General features: G+C 45.1%; 1 protein-coding gene across 4 annotated transcripts in view; it reads left to right on the top strand.

Annotated features, from left to right (window-relative positions):
- ANKFY1 (ankyrin repeat and FYVE domain containing 1) overlaps positions 1-18,263 on the top strand; it is a 102,293-nt gene that overhangs the window by 50,999 nt on the left and 33,031 nt on the right. For all 4 annotated transcript variants that reach the window (XR_002724901.1, XM_023184509.2, XM_023184510.1 and 1 more), the window contains 6 exons: positions 2,692-2,815; positions 4,888-5,037; positions 6,387-6,552; positions 15,231-15,435; positions 17,286-17,354; positions 17,893-18,092. Coding sequence is in view for 3 of the 4 variants with exons in the window: in XM_023184509.2 (XP_023040277.1) it covers positions 2,692-2,815; positions 4,888-5,037; positions 6,387-6,552; positions 15,231-15,435; positions 17,286-17,354; positions 17,893-18,092 (914 nt within the window). In the remaining variant the exon portion in view is untranslated. The remainder of the gene's footprint in view (positions 1-2,691; positions 2,816-4,887; positions 5,038-6,386; positions 6,553-15,230; positions 15,436-17,285; positions 17,355-17,892; positions 18,093-18,263) is intronic.

Raw genomic sequence — 18,263 nt, 5'->3', positions numbered from 1 at the left:
ATCACCCATTCCCGTGGTCTTTTTCTACATCCGTTACCTAAAGCTCATCTGTTAGATTGGAAATTACCTGCTAGCTAGTTATGGTTAACAGTACTGAAATCCACTAATGTGGGCTATTAAAATTATGTGATTTCCTTTTGTGCTTTTTCCTTCGTAAAGAAATTTCAGGCTTTAGAGACGAGAAGGGCTAAGAGAGGGACCTCAAACTTGGGAGCGTATTTACTACATACCTCTAGCTGTGTTGAGTGTAACCAGTTCTCGTCCATCTTGACACACACACAAGTATTCCTCAAACATCTGAAGTAGAGTAACATCTTTATTTTGCAGAGGAGGAGACAGGGGCACAGAGAGCTCAAGTCATTTGTCCCCTAAAGTTCAATGTGTCTCCCCTCAGGTCTTTTTTTACCCTATTGTTTATTTTGCTCTGTCCACCACATTCTGCCTTTGTGATTAGAAAGAGTTTTGGTGGAGGCTGCTGGCAGGGAAAACAGTGGTAGATGTCAGGAAATCTCGTGAAACCATACTAGTCCTCTGTGGCTGCCCTTGGAGGTGAACCTGATTTGGAGGGAGCTGTGGAGGCAGGGGAGGTGAAGGACTGTGCCCTGGGCCTTCTTTTCCTCATAGACCTGGTTTCATGGGAGACTCCCTAAGGCTTCCAGGAATTACGGCATAGAGGAAGTGTGGTCTTTCCAATGAGGCATCTTCCAGACTATGATGTGGTCCTGCTTTTGCTACCAGAGACCTATTTGCCTGCCTTCAGCTCTCTCTTCTATGATGTAGTTGATGTTCTTTTTTTTTTTTCAGGCAGGGTCTCTGTCTATCATCCAGGCAGGTGTACAGTGGTGTGATCACGGCTCACTGTAGCCTTGAACTCCTGGGTTCTCACTTCAGCCTCCTGAGGAGCTGGGACTACAGGGACACGCTACCATGCCCGGCTAATATCGCAATTGTTTTGGTAGAGACAGGATCTTGCTAGTTGCCCAGGCTGGTCTTGAACTCATGGCCACAAGTAATCCTCCTGCCTTGGCCTCCCAGAGTCCTGGGATTACAGGTGTGAGCCTCTGCACCTGGCCATGTTTCCTTATTAATGATTCTGAAAGAGTCTTGTTTTTGTTATTACTTGGCTTTATGAGGACATCCATTGTAGCCAGTTTTTCTCTATTTTGGTGTACTGTGGTTTTGTTGTTATAGTAGAAATCTGATTTTTTTGGTGTGGGGGATGTACTATGATTTGGCTACTTTTTCTAATTTTTTTTTTTTTTTTTGAGACAAGTCTTGCTCTGTCACCCAGGCTTGAATGCAGTGGCACCGTCTCAGCTCACTGCAGCCTCTGCCTCCTGAGTTCAAGCAATTCTTGTGTCTCAGCCTCCCAAGTATCTAGGACTACAGGTGCGTGTCACCACGCCCAGCTAATTTGTTTTTGTATTTTTAGTAGAGATGGGGTTTCGCCATGTTGCCCAGGCTGATCTGGAACTCCTGAGCTCAGGCAGTCTGCTTGCCTCGGTCTCTCAAAGTGCTAGGATTATAGGCGTGAGCCACCATGCCTGGTCGATTTGGCTATTTTTTTTCTAAACATTATAGATATTTTAGGTGGGTTTTGTTTTTTTTTTTTTTAGGGGGTCTCGCTCCATCGCCCAGGCTGGAGTGCAGTGGCGCAATCTCGGCTCACTGCAATCTCCGCCTCCTGGGTTCAAGCAGTTCTCCTGTCTCAGCCTCCCAAGTAGCTGGGACTACAGGTGCCCGCCAGCACACCCAGCTAATTTTTGTATTTTTAGTAGAGACAGGGTTTCACCTTGTTGGTCAGGCTGGTCTCGAACTCCTGACCTCAGGTGATCCTAGGTGGGCTTTTAAAATACAACTATATTGAGTTATAATTCACATACGATACACATACACATTATGGGAGAGCTTTCTTTTTTTGAGACAAGAGTTTTGCTCTTGTTGCCCAGGCTGGAGTGCAATGGCGCGATCTCAGCTCACTGCAACTTCCGCCTCCCGGGTTCAAGCTATTCTCCTGCCTCAGCCTCCCAAGTAACTGGGATTATAGACATGCACCACCACGCCCGGCTAATTTTGTGTTTTTAGTAGAGACGGGGTTCCTCTACATTGGCCAGGCTGGTCTCGAACTCCTGACCTCAGGTGATCTGCCCACCTCGGCCTCCCAAAGTGCTGGGATTACAGGTGTGAGCCACTGCACCCAGCAGGGAGAGCTTTTAAGGAGGTGTTAATTATTGAGGCATAGAGCCTCGTATTTGAAACTATTTCTAAGCCACACTGTTCGCATAATACAGCTGTGCTAGTGGGGACTAAAGCAGTGTTCCATACAATTAAATTTTCTTTGAAGGAAAGAGGTTGATCCATTTTGTGCTTGATTCGGCAGTTACCTGTCTATGTGATCAGCGAGTGTCGTGTGTGTACTGTTAAGGCAGTTGGGGTATTATGCTTACTAAGTTTATTTGCAGGTTACTTTGATTCTGACCAGAACTGAGCAATGAAATATTATAATGAAATTCTAGTACTTTTTAAATATGGGAGACCAACTGTGATTTATTCATAACTACTTAGCTTACCCTTACCCCATAGTGTTATTAATAGGACGTAGCCAGCCAGTACACAGATGATCGCTTTGGTTTGTTCATTTGTGAATATATTTGTCCAGTAATACTGCTCATCACGAATGCTCTCTTACAGGTGTGAGAAGGGTGTTATGTCTCTAGTGAATGTCAGGAACTGTATTCGCTTCTACCAGACGGCGGAGGAGCTGAATGCCAGCACGCTGATGAACTACTGTGCAGAAATTATTGCAAGTCATTGGGTGAGTGCGAGGGTGAGGGTGTCGACAGAGCTCTCTAGCTGGCAGTCAAGAGACTGTGGCTTGGGACCTGGTTCCATGGAAAGTGACCTCTCTGGCACCCAGTTTTCTCTTGTTACACAATTGAAGAATAAATAGTTTGATTAGATGATCTGTGAGACTCTTTTCAACTCAAATTCTGATAGTTCTGTGATTTCAGAGCAGAGGGACAAAAGATAGCTCAGGTCTGGCCGGACGCGGTGGCTCACGCCTGCAATCCCCGCACTTTGGGAGGCTGGGGCGGGTGGACTACTTGAGGTCAGGAGTTCGAGACCAGCCTGGCCAACATGGTAAAACCTCACCTCTACTAAAAATGCATAGATTAGCCGGGCTCAGTGGTGCGTGCCTGTAGTCCTAGCTACTTAGGAGGCTGTGGCAGGAGAATTGTATAAACCCGGGAGGCGGAGGTTGCAGTGAGCTGAGATCATGCCACTGCACTCCAGCCTGGGTGACAGAGCGAGACTCCGTCTCCTACCCCCGCAAAAAAGATAGCTCAGGTCCAGAAACAGTCTTGAAAGCATCGCCTGCCTTCACCCTCCATCTGTGGAAGCTGCTAATGAGCTGCAGGAATAGGGTGTGGCTCCATGGCCAGCAGGCCCCACAGTTTCAGCAGCACGGTTTCCGAGCTTGCCCTTGTTCTCTTCATGAGGTGGAGAGCATCTTTAAATTTAGATTTCCCTTTCTTAGGTTGTTTCATCATAAAGAACAGTGTTTACATTTTTTATTTTTATTTGTTTTTGAGATGAGTTTCGCTCTTTTTGCCCAGGCTGGAGTGCAGTGGCACAATCTCAGCTCACCGCAACCTCTGCCTCCCAGGTTCAAGCGATTCTCCTGCCTCGGCCTCCTGAGTAGCTGGGATTACAGGCATGCAGCACCACGCCTGGCTAATTTTTATATTTTTAGTAGAGATGGGGTTTCACCATGTTGGTCAGGCTGGTCTCAAACTCCCAACCTCAGGTGATCCACCCACCTCGGCCTCCCAAAGTGCTGGGATTACAGGCGTGAGCCACCGCGCCCGGCCAGTGGTTCACATTTTTTTGTTGTTGTTTGCAGTTTTAAAAAATTAGGGCTGGTGCTACCTTTTACAAATTAGTTTCTGCGAATTGTTTGCTATTCAACAACATCATAGGAAAAGCCTTAGAGTTTCAGAAAAGGTGGCTAAAAGAGCTGAATTTTAAGAAATTGAAACCGAGTTGGTAACCTTCCTGTTAAAATATGTAGAAACATAGAGATCTGCAATAATAGGGACCAGCTGTGACTCAGCAGAGTGACTTGCTTGTGGAAGTTGGAATTGATTGATTTTCTTTTCTTTTTTTTTTTTGAGACTGAGTCTGGCTCTGTCGCCCAGGCTGGAGTGTGGTGGCCGATCTCAGCTCACTGAAAGCTCCGCCTCCCAGGTTTACGCCATTTTCCTGCCTCCACCTCCCAAGTAGCTGGGACTACAGGCGCCCGCCTCGTCGCCCGGCTGGTTTTTTTTGTATTCTTTAGTAGAGACGGGGTTTCACCGTGTTAGCCAGGATGGTCTCGATCTCCTGACCTTGTGATCCGCCCGTCTCGGCCTCCCAAAGTGCTGGGATTACAGGCTTGAGCCACCGCGCCCGGCCGGAATTGATTGATTTTCTAACCGGTGTCTCTCGGGGGGGTGGGAAGAGGACTCCCTGCTCTCACGTGAGGCTCCCTCGGGGCGCATTCCAGTTAGAGGTAAGCCTGGCTTGGCTTTGCCACCTCACTGGGAGGCACAGTAGTGCCAGGGGAAAGACGGAGGCTCAGAACGTCAGCCTTCTGGTTCCCCAGCCATTTAAGGACTGTCTGAACTAGAGCAAGTTATCTAATTTCTTTGTGCCTTACTTTTTTCTTCTGTAAAATGAGGATGATCAAGTGCTTACCTCATTGGGTTTTGGGGAGAAGTAAATGAGTCGGGAAAGGTTAGGCCCCTCAAGTAGGGCCTGACTGACGCGTTTTAAGGGCGTAGTAAATGGTAGTTGTGTTTATTGCTTTGTATCTGTTCTGCTTTTTACTGTGTTGTGAATTGTTAGGATGACCTGAGAAAGGAGGATTTCAGTAGCATGAGTGCTCAGTTGTTATACAAAATGATCAAATCCAAGACGGAGTACCCGTTACACAAAGCTATCAAAGTGGAGAGAGAAGACGTGGTGTTCCTTTATCTGATTGAAATGGATTCCCAGGTACCGTAGCCACCTCTTCCATTCTTCACTTCCTGGAACTCTTAACGCGCTCGTCTTTCTCCAGGCTGCTGCTCGCTTCTTCCGAGCCACCACTGGCAGTCTTTAATGTACGGATTTCTACTAAATAGTTTGTTCAAGGCTATCTGAGCTTTTTCTAACATGTTTCTCACAATTCTTCCAGCCTTAGCCCATTGCCTAATTTAAAAACCTCTTACATGCTTTTAGGTAGTTTTTTTTTTTTTTTTTTTTACGCTTCTTAACTTCCAGGTGCCAAAATCTGTATTAGTTGACTTTTGCTGCTATAATACATTACCATAAACTTAATGGCTTAAAACAACACAAATGTATTGCCTTACAGTTTTGTGGGTTGGAAGTCCAGGACAGGAATCCCTGGCCCAAAATCACGGTGTCAGCAGGCCATGCTTCTTTCCAGAGACTCAAGGAGAATCCATTTCCTACTCATTTGAGTTTTTGGCAAAATTCAGATTCTTGCACTTACAGGATCGAGGTCCCCATTTTTCTTGCCGGCTGTCAACTGAGGGCCATTCCCACCTTTTAGAGCCCGCCACACATTCCTTAGCTCATAGTCCCCGGCTTTTGTCTTAAAATCCAGCAGTGGTGGGTCGGGTGCTTCTCATGTCACATCTCTCTGACTTGTTCTTCTGGTTCCCTTTTTCACTTTGAAGGATGTGTGTGGTGAGATAGATCAGGCCCTCTGTGGTCAGATAGATGGGGCCTCCTGGATAGTCTGGGATACTCTCCTCATCCCAAGGTCCTTAATCATATCCTCAAAGCGCCTTTTGCCGTGTAATGTGACATGTTTACAGGTTCTGGGGATTCGGACATGTCCATCTTTGGGGGGCTAGAATTCTGCCCATCACGTGATCTTGAAAGAAATGTAATGGCTCTTGACAGATGGGAACGAAGCATGTTTTATCCTGGGTGTCCAGTGTGTGGGGAGACATTAAACGGCTGGGAAAAATGAGATAAGCACGCCACCGCCTTTCCTGGAAGCATTAGCTGTTCACCATAAAGCTCTCTGAACCTCTGCCTGGCACTCGTGCCCCACAGCACTCTGTCCACGTTTTCCTGGTGGCCCTTACATCATCTCCCACATGGTTTATGTTTGCTCTGTGGTCCCCATTAATACAGTACTCCCTGAAAACATGTACCCTGAGGAAGCCTGATAGAAGTTTATGAATGAAGTTGAATTTGGGGAGTAAGCAGTGTTGAAGTACTTAAATCTGACATTTGTATAAGCGATGATATTTAAGGGTCAAGGTGGGAGAAATGAAAATAGGTCATATTCTCTACCCACTGGGCGCTAATTCACCAACATGTTCGTGTAGCTCCCTGGGAAGCTGAACGAAGCGGATCATCATGGAGATCTGGCGTTAGATCTAGCCCTTTCACGACGACTGGAGAGTATTGCCAGCACGCTGGTTAGTCACAAAGCTGACGTGGACATGGTGGACAAGAATGGCTGGAGCTTGTTACACAAAGGAATCCAAAGAGGTAGGAAGAAGTGTATTTTATATTTTTCCCTGGAGGCAGTTTTATTTTTATCCAAGTCATTTTTGAAGACTTTCTCACCTTATTCCCACCATTCTCAAAGGCTTCTCTAGTCTGTACTCACAGGGTACATGATTGAGAATTTGATCACTGGGTCACAGGAAGCACTCAAGAGCTGTTCCCCGCGCCTCGTTGGTTTGGCTGTTCCCAGTGCCAACAGGGCCCCGGGAGGAAAGGCTGCAAAGGCGGTACTTTGTGTGAAGAAGCACCTTTACCTGTAAGCACTTGTGCGTTTGCTTGTTCGGTGGGTTACTTGCTCCAGGAATTGTGCTAGGGAGGTTTTGCTTTTGTATCCTTCCACAGATATGAGGATAGTAGCAAAACCGTAAATGTTTAAACATATTCTTAGATTCGGGGTGTTCACTTTAATAGGCTAGACCTCTATTATGATAAATTGATAAAGTTTCATTGTGTTCTAGCAAAGTTATTTGAAATTGTAGCTATATATATATATATATTTTTTTTTTTTTTTTTTTGAGACGGAGTCTCGCTGTGTTGCCCAGGCTGGAGTACGGTGGCCGGATCTCAGCTCACTGCAAGCTCTGCCTCCCGGGTTTACACCATTCTCCTGCCTCAGCCTCCCGAGTAGCTGGGACTACAGACACCCACCACCTTGCCTGGCTAGTTTTTTGTATTTTTTAGTAGAGACGGGGTTTCACCATGTTAGCCAGGATGGTCTCGATCTCCTGACCTCGTGATCCGCCCGTCTCGGCCTCCCAAAGTGCTGGGATTACAGGCTTGAGCCACTGCGCCCGGCCAATTGTAGCTATCTTTTGAATGCATTGCTAGTAATTGGAAGAATATAGAAATGATAGACTTGAGAACAAAACATCTTTTTCTCTCTCTTTTTTTTTTTTTTTTTTTAAGACAGAGTCTTGCTCTGTCGCCCAGGCTGGAGTGCAGTGGCGTGATCTCGGCTCACAGAAAGCTCCGCCTCCCAGGTTCACTCTATTCTCCTGCCTCAGCCTCCCGAGTAGCTGGGACTACAGGCGCCCGCCACCACGCCTGGCTGATTTTTTTTTTTTTTTTTTTTTTTAGTAGAGACGAGGTTTCACCGTGTTAGCCAGGATGGTCTCGATCTCCTGACCTTGTGATCCACCCGCCTCGGCCTCCCGAAGTGCTGGGATTACAGGTGTGAGCCGCCGCGCCCGGCCGAGAACAAAACATTTTAATCTTAATGAATTAACTTGTCAAAGAAAAAAACAGTACTGGTTTTTTTGTTTATTTTTTTCCATAGTCTTACTAATTCATAAGTCCCAAGTGAATCCTGACTGATTTTGCTTTGCAGTGGTCGTTTTTGACAGAGTGAAATCTGTATAGAGGTAGAGTTCCAGTGAGGAATGAAAGCTTTCCCGTGTCAAAGCGTTAGTTTTGTGGAGGGATGGTTGACTTGATTGAAGTACATTGCCATGGCCACCTTTTTGTTATTTACATGTAGATATCAAAGAGAGAATTTACTCATTTCGCTCCATCTTAATCTATATTTTTCCCGTTTTGATGATGCGTTGTCATACCCTTATTGTCTATGCTACATTTTTGCCATTCACAAATTGCTCCTAGTTGGTGGAATGTACTTACATCAAGATGTGGTCCTGTGCCAGCTTTGTCCTTTTTGGGCAAAGGTTTTAATACAAGTATCCTTATAAGCCATGTGTTGGAATGCTGAGCTTGCTGGCTGGTAGAGAGGAAAATTTTGCTCATCACTGGGTAGGAAATGCTTCGAGTATGTCAGTGTCAAGAGCAGATGCATTTTCCCCAAGCACCATTATGTGCCGTGCAGAGCCAGCGAGTACTTAGCACTGAGCGTGATGCAGTGGGGAATGGTTCTTTCCCACACTGTTTCGTGTCTTGAGATGTTTATTTTGGAAACAAATACCCTGTTACTAAAAAAAAAAAAAAAAAAAAAAAATCTGAGAATTTTGTTTCTTTCTTCCCAGGGAGTTAATTCTTATGTTTGATGATAAAACATCTTTGAGTTATTAAATATTTTGGTGATTGCTTAGCTACAAGAATTGCCAAGAATTAGTGATACATTTTTGATGTTTATTTTCAGATGGTCTAATCCTCCACTCTGAGTTTATTAATCGCCTGCAAGTCTGTGGATTACAGTGTGGGTATAATAAACGTGATTGTGCTAACTTTAGAGAGTGTCACATACTACGGTAGACAGAGCACTGGCTATCAAGCTCATATTTACCATGGTTTGAATCTCAGCTCATCTGTTTACGCTGTGGCCTTGGACAAGTCACATTCTGAGTCTTTCTTATCCATAAAGTGGGAATCACCTTTGCTTTATTGGTTTGTTCAGAGAATGCGAGGCAATGTTAGTGGTACACCCAGCATTGATTACCAGGGGACTGGCGGGGTCAACCCTGCCGTTCATCCCTTGCTCCTGCATTGGAAATGCCGTAACCAGGTCCAGTTCCTGTAGCAGTTTTTTTCACTTTAACTGTTAAGAGTGAAAGTCTTTAATATATGAGATTTCGGTTTAGTTCTGAGCATGCATTGGAATCTGTCAACAAAATAGTCAGTGATCATCCTAATAACCGAGTATAGCAGTCATTTTATCTAAAGAGTGGAACAGGCAGGCAGTGTCTCTGCGGGAGTCCACAGCGGGCACATGTTTGGCCGGAGAGAGGCCATCTCCTTGGATTAGCCTGATTTGAGCAAGAAGATGATTCTTCACTTGATAAAAACAATTCTTCCTGAACTTTTTTACCTTAATAACCAACATCAGTCAGTGGGTTTCTTTCTTCTTTGTTTTGAGACAGAGTTTCACTCCTGTCGCCCAAACTGGAGTGCAGTGGCGCTATCTTGGCTCACTGCAACTTCTGCATCCCGGATTCAAGCGATTCTCCTGCCTCAGCCCCCTGAGTAGCTGGGATTATAGGCACCGGTCACCACGCCCGGCTAATTTTGAGTTTTTAGTAGAGATGGGGTTTCTCCACGTTGGTCAGGCTGGTCTCAAACCCCCAACCTTAGGTGATCCGCCCGCCGCGGCCTCCGAAGGTGCTGAGATTACAGGCGTGAGCCACTGCGCCCGGTTGATGGGTTTCTTAAGTAGGATGTTCCTGTTAATTATTTTTAGTAAATTTTAAAATGATGCCGCCAACTGGAGCAGCATGAAATATGGTTTGTATTAATTGAATAATGAAGGCTACTGGCTGAATAGAACTGTCAAGAAGCTGCATTGAAAGAAATACTGTATATGGATTTTTTTAGTGTGAAGTTTTTTGTTAGGAATAGTTTTTATGTGGACAGATTGTAATAGTCATGCCTCATTTACCTGGCAGTGTCAGTGAATGAGGTGATGAAGTAACTGAAACTTCTAAGCACTAGTTTTTGTTTTAACTGTTTCTGATGATGTAAAGTCTTTCTAAAATGTGTTAACCATTTTCTTACTGACAGAAACCTTATAAACGGTGCTTGTGACATTTTCTGTTCCCTCCCTTTGTTCTGCTCTTCTGATATCAGTTGTCCTTTTCCTTTATGTACCCTCTGGGCTGACTTTCTTTTAATGTAAAACTTGACTAATTTTCTACTTCTAGTAATTTCTAGATAGCTTCTTTGTGGTGAATATATTTATATATATGTATGATTATAAGTAAAAACTGTGTATTTGGATCTTATTAATAAAATAAATCTGATCCAAAGTCTATAATTCTTCTAAGGGGACCTAAGGATTTAAGATACAAACATTTTTTTAATCATGCTATCCATCTAAATCTGATCATTCATAGGTTTTCATATACCTGTGCAGTATTGCCCAGTTTATCTTCTGTATGTTTGGTGTATTACACATTTTTCGTTAACCTATCTTGTCTTGGCTTTACTGTGTATTTATCTCTCTCTCTCTCTCTTTTTTTTTTTTTTTTTTTTTTTTTAAAGACAGAGTCTTGCTCTGTCGCCCAGGCTGGAGTGTAGTGCTGCAATCTCGGCTCACTGCAACCTCTGCCTCCTGGGTTCAAGTGATTCTCCTGCCTCAGTCACCCTAGTAGCTGGGATTACAGGCACATGCCACTACGCTTGGCTAATTTTTGTATTTTTGTAGAGATTGGGTTTACCATGTTGGCTAGGCTGGTCTCAAACTCCTGGCCTCAAGTGAACTGCCTGCCTCGGCCTCCCAAAGTGCTGGGATTACAGTCAGGAGCCGCTGCGCCTGACCACTATGTATTTGTGTCTTAGTTTGGAATATGTTTTAAGCTTAAAGGTAATGAAACTACATTATCCCTTCTCCCCTGAGTATCTCATACTTTGGACCCTTGTCCCCTGAGTATCTCATATTTTGGGCTTTTCATTAAGGCCCGTTGTCCTAATAATTCTAAAGTTTCTTTCTACTCCCAGAATGTAAGTGGCTGTCTCTAGGATATTTAGTTCTATGGCTAATATATTGTTGTCTTTACATATTTTCTCCTATACCAAATCCATGCAGAGTTTGTTCACGCTACAGAGTAGGGCCCTCTGTGTATATGTATAAATGGATAGCAAAGACCTGACCTAGCCTAGACCCCAATATGCATGTTCCCTGCTGCCTGCAGTGCTTTACTGCGTCTGTACTATAAAATCTAAGCTTTGATACTGGTAAAGATTGCACCCTTCTGCACCCCTTACCCCACCCAAAACGGGAGCAGAATGAAAATATTTCAAGAGAAGGGACTTACTGGAAAATTGTTAAGTTACCTGAAGTCATAATTCTTTCAAATAAGAGCCTTTCTGATAAAGTAGAACCCAATAGCCCTAACCAGTCAGTCCATTTTCTTCCCAAACGTTTCCCCAGGGTCTGTTTTGTGTAAGACAGTGTGAATCCCCCCCCCAAAAAAAAAAAAAATCAGACACGGGCCAATCCAGCATCTAGGAACAAGTCAGCGTCTGAGGCCTCCTGGCTGCCCCAGTGCCAGAGCCTACATTCTGTAGCAAGATGGGCCCTCGGAAGAAAGCATAAAGCAGATGGGAAGTATTGAAAAACAGACAGTCGACCTGGGTGCAGTGGCTCACGCCTGTAATCCCAGCACTTTGGGTGGCCAAGGTGGGAGGATCACTTGAGGCCAGGAGTTTGAGTACAGCCTGGGCAACATAGTGAGACCTCATCTCTACAAAAAATATTTTAAAATGAGCCAGGCAGGGTGGCATGTGCCTGTACCCCTAGCTACTTGGGAGGCTGAGGCAGGAGGATTGCTTGAGGCTGGGAGGCTGAGGCTGCAGTAAGCCATGATGGCACCACTGCATTCCAGCTTGACCAACAGAGTGAGACCCTATCTCAAAAAACCAAAAGCCAAAACAAAAGCAAATGATTTTCTAATTTCATACCCACTGAGAACCAGATGAAACCTGTATATTCAAATGAGAATGTGCACAGGAATACCGGCGGCAACAGACTTGAGAGAGCTTTACCACTCCTGAAACTCCATTTTAGATGTTCAGACTGGAGATGTGTAGTCAAAGGAGATGAAATGATACTGTAAGACGTGAAAAGAAAACTTTGGAAGAGAGAAAATCGTCTCAGGTTGTGATTCAAAGGGGTCTGCACTCAAAATTCTAACAATTAGGAACCAAAGTGTCCTGATGCAAAGACAAAAGCAGATTGACTATGGGAAGAACACCATTGCCTGTGATCCATGCATTAAAGAAGTTCCAAGTTAGCCTCAACAATTCAGCATTCATCCCGAGATCACCCACACGTTTAAGGAGTATAGTCAGCTCTCATGGGACCAGCAAATCAAACTCTGGGATGTTGTTCCGCATGTTGGGGATCATTCAGCTGAAGAAGGATGTGATTTGCAAGAAATTCATCCTGTAGACCTTGGTGAAATGGAGACGGAATCTGCAGAAAGTACCTCTGAATCCAGGCTCTTGGGTTAACTTGCTATCACCCATCAGAGTTACACATGGGGACTTCAAGTTGCAAGTTGCAGATGAGTCTGATTTGGAAGATGTTTAACTGAACCCTTGAAAGACTTTCCAGGCCAGGCGCTGTGGCTCACACCTGTAATCCCAACACTTTGGGAGGCTGAGGTGGGCGGATTGCTTGAGCCCAGGAGGTCAAGACCAGCTTGAGCAACAGTAGCAAAACCCATCTCTACTAAAACCACAAAAAAGCTGAGTATGTTGGCGTGCACCTGTAGTCCCAGCTACTCAGGATGCTGAGCTGGGAGGATCCCCTGAGCCCTGCAAGTCGAGGCTGCAGTGAGCTCTGATGATGCCACCGCACTTCAGCTTGGGTGACAGAGTGAGACCGTGTCTCAAACAAAACAAAACAAAACAAAAAAATCCCCAAAACCCGAGTTTCCTGGTGTGAGCTCATGGGTGCCACCTGGAGGCTACTGAGAGCAATTGCTTTCACCCAGGAAGGCGTGATGCCCCAAGTCTTGGTTACGGTTTCTGTTCCATGTGTTATGATGCCTTGCTATTCTTGCCTTACTTTCTTAAGAAACATAAATTTCATATATATGTAGTGTGTTTGCATGTTTTAAATTTTAAATATAACTAAATCCAAGGAAGACTGAACTTTTAATCTTACAACAAATTTAATTGCTTAATCCTTGTCATCCTCCAAGTTGACTTGACAAGTATACTTTAACTGGTTTTTCACAAGTATTTTTAACACTAAATGGCCACTTGTCAGATTGCTTAGTTCTGAGCTTAACCATGTATTTGTAGAACCAATCTAGAGTCAATTTCTCTTTACTAGTGTCTGACAAAGTATTTTCACAAATGTATACTGTTAACGTCTTCCTCTTAATTCTTGGCCTTTTGTCAACATGTCAAGGTAGTTTTTTTCACTTCTACAAAGCATAAATAGTCAAAGATGGTAAATGAAGCTATTAAAATTAATGGATTTTGGCCAGGCACAGTGGCTCATGCCTGTAATCCCAGCACTTTTGGGAGGCTGAGACAGGTGGATCCCTTCAGCCCACAGGTTGGAGACCAGCCTGGGCAATATGGTGAAACCCCATCTCTACTAAAAATATAAAACAATAAGCCAGGCATGGTGGCATGCGTGCTTGTGGTCTCAGCTCTTCAGGAGACTGAGGCAGGAGAATCCCCTGAGCCAAGAAGTTGAGTCTGCAGCGAGCCGTAATCATGCCAGTGCACCAGCCTGGGTGACGGGAGTGAGACTTTGTCTCAAACAATAAGAAGAAGAATGGATTTTCTGTGAGTTATTCAACCTTTGTTGAGTCAGGATCTCTCTCTGTCACCAAGGCTAGAGTGCAGTGGCACAGTCATGGCCCACTGCAGTCTCGAACTCTTGGGCTCAAGCGATCCTCCCGCCTCAGCCTTCCAAAGCCCTGGGATGTTCCTCAGTGTTGATTTGATATCTGTAAATAGTCCTAGGTAGACTCTGTAATACCGCCAGAGTTAAGTCAGTGGAAGGGATTTAGAAAGAAATTTTGTTTCCACAACAAGGTTATTTACCATGTGAAATTTTTGTAAATAGTAATGTGTACAGATATTCTGTTCAAATGTTTCATTGTAAACTTCTTGTTAAGTCAATTAAGTGTATATAATGAAATTATAAAACTAAAAAGAGACAGGGTGCAGTGGCTCACATCTGTAATCCCAGCACTTTGGGAGGCTGAAACAGGTGGTTTGCCTGAGCTCAGGAGTTTGAGACCACCCTGTACGTCATGGTGAAACCCCGTTACTACTAAAATACAAAAAATTAGCCAGGTGTGGTGGCACGTGCCTATAGTCCCAGCTACTTGGGAGGCTGAAACGTGAGAATTACTTCAACTTCGGAGGCGGAAGTTGCGGTGAGCTGAGACTGTGCCACTGCACTCCAGCAAGGCTCTGTCTGGAAAAAAAAAAAAAAAAAAAAACTAAAAAGAAATTTTATAATAATAAAACAGACTTGGGATTACTCTGAGTAGAACCTGTATGCAAGAACAGCAGAATGGGGGTAGTGTTGCTTAGTTAGGTACAAGCTGTGGTCAGGAAATGAGAAAGAGAGAGGGAGAGAGAGAAATTGTGTGGGGAGGGATCCTGGAAATCCTTTTGAGAGATGACCAAAAGAGGCCTTTGAAGACTAGAAGCCTAATATTCTTTTTTTTTTTTTTGAGGTGGAGTTTTGCTCTTGTTGCCCAGGCTGAAGTGCAGTAGTGCGGTCTCAGCTCACTGCAACCTCCGCCCACTGGGTTCAAGCGAATCTCGTGTCTCAGCCTCCCAAGTAGCTGGGATTACAGGCAGGCACCACCACGCCTGGCTAATTTTGTATTTGTAGTAGAGATGGGGTTTCTCTATGTTGGTCAGGCTGGCCTCGAACTCCCGACCTCAGGTGATCCGCCCGCCTTGGCCTCCCAAAGCGCTGGGACTACAGGCTTGAGCCACCGCGCCTGGCCCAGCCTAGTATTCTTAAACAGTGAAAGGATACTGAGGTGAGGAGGCACGACAAGTGATAACAGGTAACCACAAATTGAGCACAGCCTTTTGAATTCGTCTGTAACTCCATGATCTCAATGATGAGTTTCCACTTACAGATGCCCCAAGAGGTTCCTTCAGACATATCTAGTTATTGCTCTTTTGTCTGCAGTCACTTTCTGCTGCCTCTTGAGGAAGCACTGGCCAGAATACTTTGCCCTGAGTGTTGTCATGTGTTACTGTTTCTTCTATTATTTCTTTTCAAGGAGATCTCTTTGCTGCCACTTTCCTCATTAAGAATGGGGCCTTGGTCAATGCCGCTACACTGGGTGCCCAGGAGACGCCATTGCACCTCGTGGCCTTGTACAGTTCAAAGAAACACTCAGCAGATGTGATGTCTGAGATGGCGCAGATTGCAGAGGACCTTCTGCAGGCTGGTGCCAACCCCAACATGCAGGACAGCAAGGGGAGGTAAGCTGGGGAGCAGACACTGTGCCCTTAGCACTGTTCTCAGCTTATCTTACGGTAGCAGGTCATTGGCATACGGGGAGTTCATGTTCTTTAGTTTGGCATTATTCAGTCTGATTTGTATTAAAGTCACAGACATTGATGTATAGTAGTAGTGTCACTACTAAAACCAGAGGCATTTGGGGAAGACATTTCCGTCCTGGGTAACTGAAGTCATCGAGGGTTTTTTTGTTGTTGTTGTTTGTTTGTTTTTAATTGTGTCAGCATCTCACTCTGTCGCCCAGGCTGGAGCGCAGTGGTGTGATCTTGGCTCACTGTAGCCTCCACCTCCTGGGCACAGGTGATCCTCCCACCTCAGCCTCTTGAGTAGGTGGGACTACAGGCACGCGCCACCCCACCTGGCTGATTGTTGTATTTTGGTGGAGACAGGGTTTCGCCATATTGTCCAGGCTGGCATCAAACTCCTGGGCTCAAGCAATCTTCCCACCTCGTTCTCCCAGAGTGCTGGGATTACAGGCATGCGCCAGTCTTCGAGCTTTTAAGCAATTTGTATCTTCATGTTTGAAGGAACCAGAGTGGTCATCTAGTCCAGGGCCTCCAAGGGAACCTTGTAGCGTTTCTTAGAGTTTAAACTATCCAAGTGTGAAGAACTATCCAAGCAACCAGACAATCTGTTTTATTTCTGTGAGGTCTAATTGTTAGAAAATTCTAATTGTTAAACCCAATTTTACCTTCTTGTAAACACTCCCACTTGATCTGCACAGCTTGCTACCTTTGTCCGTAGCACAGCCCTTTGCATATTTAACAGTAATTACTGTGTTCATTTTGCCCATTTCCAGAAATACTTAGTTGGGGATTCCTTGTGGTTTAGGATCTAGGAAAAGGCTGCTTGTCTTGGGACAGTGGTTTGAGGCTGTGAAGGACGGTTAAGTCACCTGAATCACTGACCACAGTTGGGACCGGCTTGTCCTTAGAACAACTCAGTATTTTATACCTTTGAAAACTCTCTCAAAAAAGAAAAGATTTTTTGTAAAGTTTGGTTGTCAGATAGGAAAATGGACTTGTGTGATAGGGAAGGTACACAAATAAGATGTAGCTTCATGAAATCTCAATATCATGTGATAATTACCTTATTTCCTAAAATAATTGCATCCATGTCCCTGCTGTTGATTCTTTTATTTTTTTCCTCCAACGGCAGTAAACTTGCAGTGTGTGTGTGTGTGTGTGTGTGTCGGCCAGTAGATGAAGCCTTGGGGCCTGACTCGCAGTGTGTGTGTGTGTGTGTGTGTGTGTGTGGTAGGTGCAGCCTTGGGCCCTGACTCATTGTGTGTGTGTGTGTGTGTTTGTGTGTGTGTGGTAGTTCCACAGTGCCAGTCTCCTGCAGGGCTCCTGAGTGCTAAATGGAAGCAGTGAAAAGGGGTTAAATGCAGCTTTCATCAGTTCTCTCCTGTTGCTGCACTGAGTGTGTTTGAGAAGAACAGAAAATTATGGGGCAAAGTTTCTTTTCCGAATTGACGGAGAATAGATGAGGGAAAATCTGCACACCTGTGGCAGAAACTGCTGTTTTTGAGAAAATCATGTCTGTGCCTTCAGGCGGGGGTCGGGATTGAGTTGGGGAGTATTCGAGATCGCTTCCTTGAGCTGCTGCTTGTCCATTTTGGCCACTGAATAACGGTCACATATAAGCAGATCCGTTTTCAGGTTTTGATCCTGGGTCATGGTTTTAGAAGCCTTGTAGAAATGTGGAATTTCTTGTGGGTGGGGACTCTGCTTGGGATTCGGGGTGCCTCTTGCCGTGAGTCGTCCTGGACAGGCTTGTCCTGAATTGACCCTTCTTCTTTTTGGTCCTGCAGGACTCCTTTGCACGTGTCCATCATGGCCAGGAATGAACATGTGTTCAGTCAGCTGCTGCAGTGCAAACAGTACGTAGGGAGACATGCACAAGTGAGAAGATGGGTGTGAGGGGTGTGAGTGGAAAATCATTCTTCTTCTTCTTTTTTTTTTTTTTTTTTTGAGACGGAGTCTTGCTCTGTCGCCCAGGCTGGAGTGCAGTGGCCGGATCTCAGCTCACTGCAAGCTCCGCCTCCCAGGTTCACGCCATTCTCCTGCCTCAGCCTCCGAAGTAGCTGGGACTACAGGCGCCCGCCACCTCGCCCGGCTAGTTTTTTGTATTTTTTAGTAGAGACGGGGTTTCACCGTGTTAGCCAGGATGGTCTCGATATCCTGACCTCGCGATCTGCCCGTCTCAGCCTCCCAAAGTGCTGGGATTACAGGCTTGAGCCACCGCGCCCGGCCAAAATCATTCTTCTTAAACACCTTTAGTGTCGTATATATTAAGAAGTTAAAGTGAGCTAAAAAATGTGTCTTTGAAAAAGGATAAAGAGAAAGAACGAGGTCGTTGTCAGTCTAGAGTGTCTCAGAAAGATTGGAGGTGCTGTTGACATTGCTTCTGCTTTTCAGACTGGATTTAGAACTCAAAGACCACGAGGGCAGCACGGCTCTGTGGCTCGCAGTGCAGCATATCACGGTGTCTTCTGACCAGTCCGTGAACCCCTTCGAAGATGTCCCCGTGGTAAATGGGACTTCATTTGATGAGAACAGCTTTGCAGCCAGACTCATCCAGCGTGGCAGCCACACGGACGCACCTGACATGGCGACAGGTAAAGGACATGCCACCCGAAGGGGCAACGCTGGGATCTGCAGGCGCCGGGAAATGGCCTGAAAATGCTTTCACCGCAGGTTTAGAAATGGAACGGCATACTATGAGGATAATGATTTTGTACTTAATTTTAAATATAGTAAAAGCCTGGGTTGTAATTTTTAAAAATCCT

The sequence above is a fragment of the Piliocolobus tephrosceles genome, chromosome 16 (genome assembly GCF_002776525.5).
Source record: "Piliocolobus tephrosceles isolate RC106 chromosome 16, ASM277652v3, whole genome shotgun sequence".
NCBI classification, from domain to species: Eukaryota; Metazoa; Chordata; class Mammalia; order Primates; family Cercopithecidae; genus Piliocolobus; species Piliocolobus tephrosceles.
The sequence above is the reverse complement of the archived record's forward strand: the minus strand, read 5'-3'. Positions and strand labels throughout refer to the sequence as shown.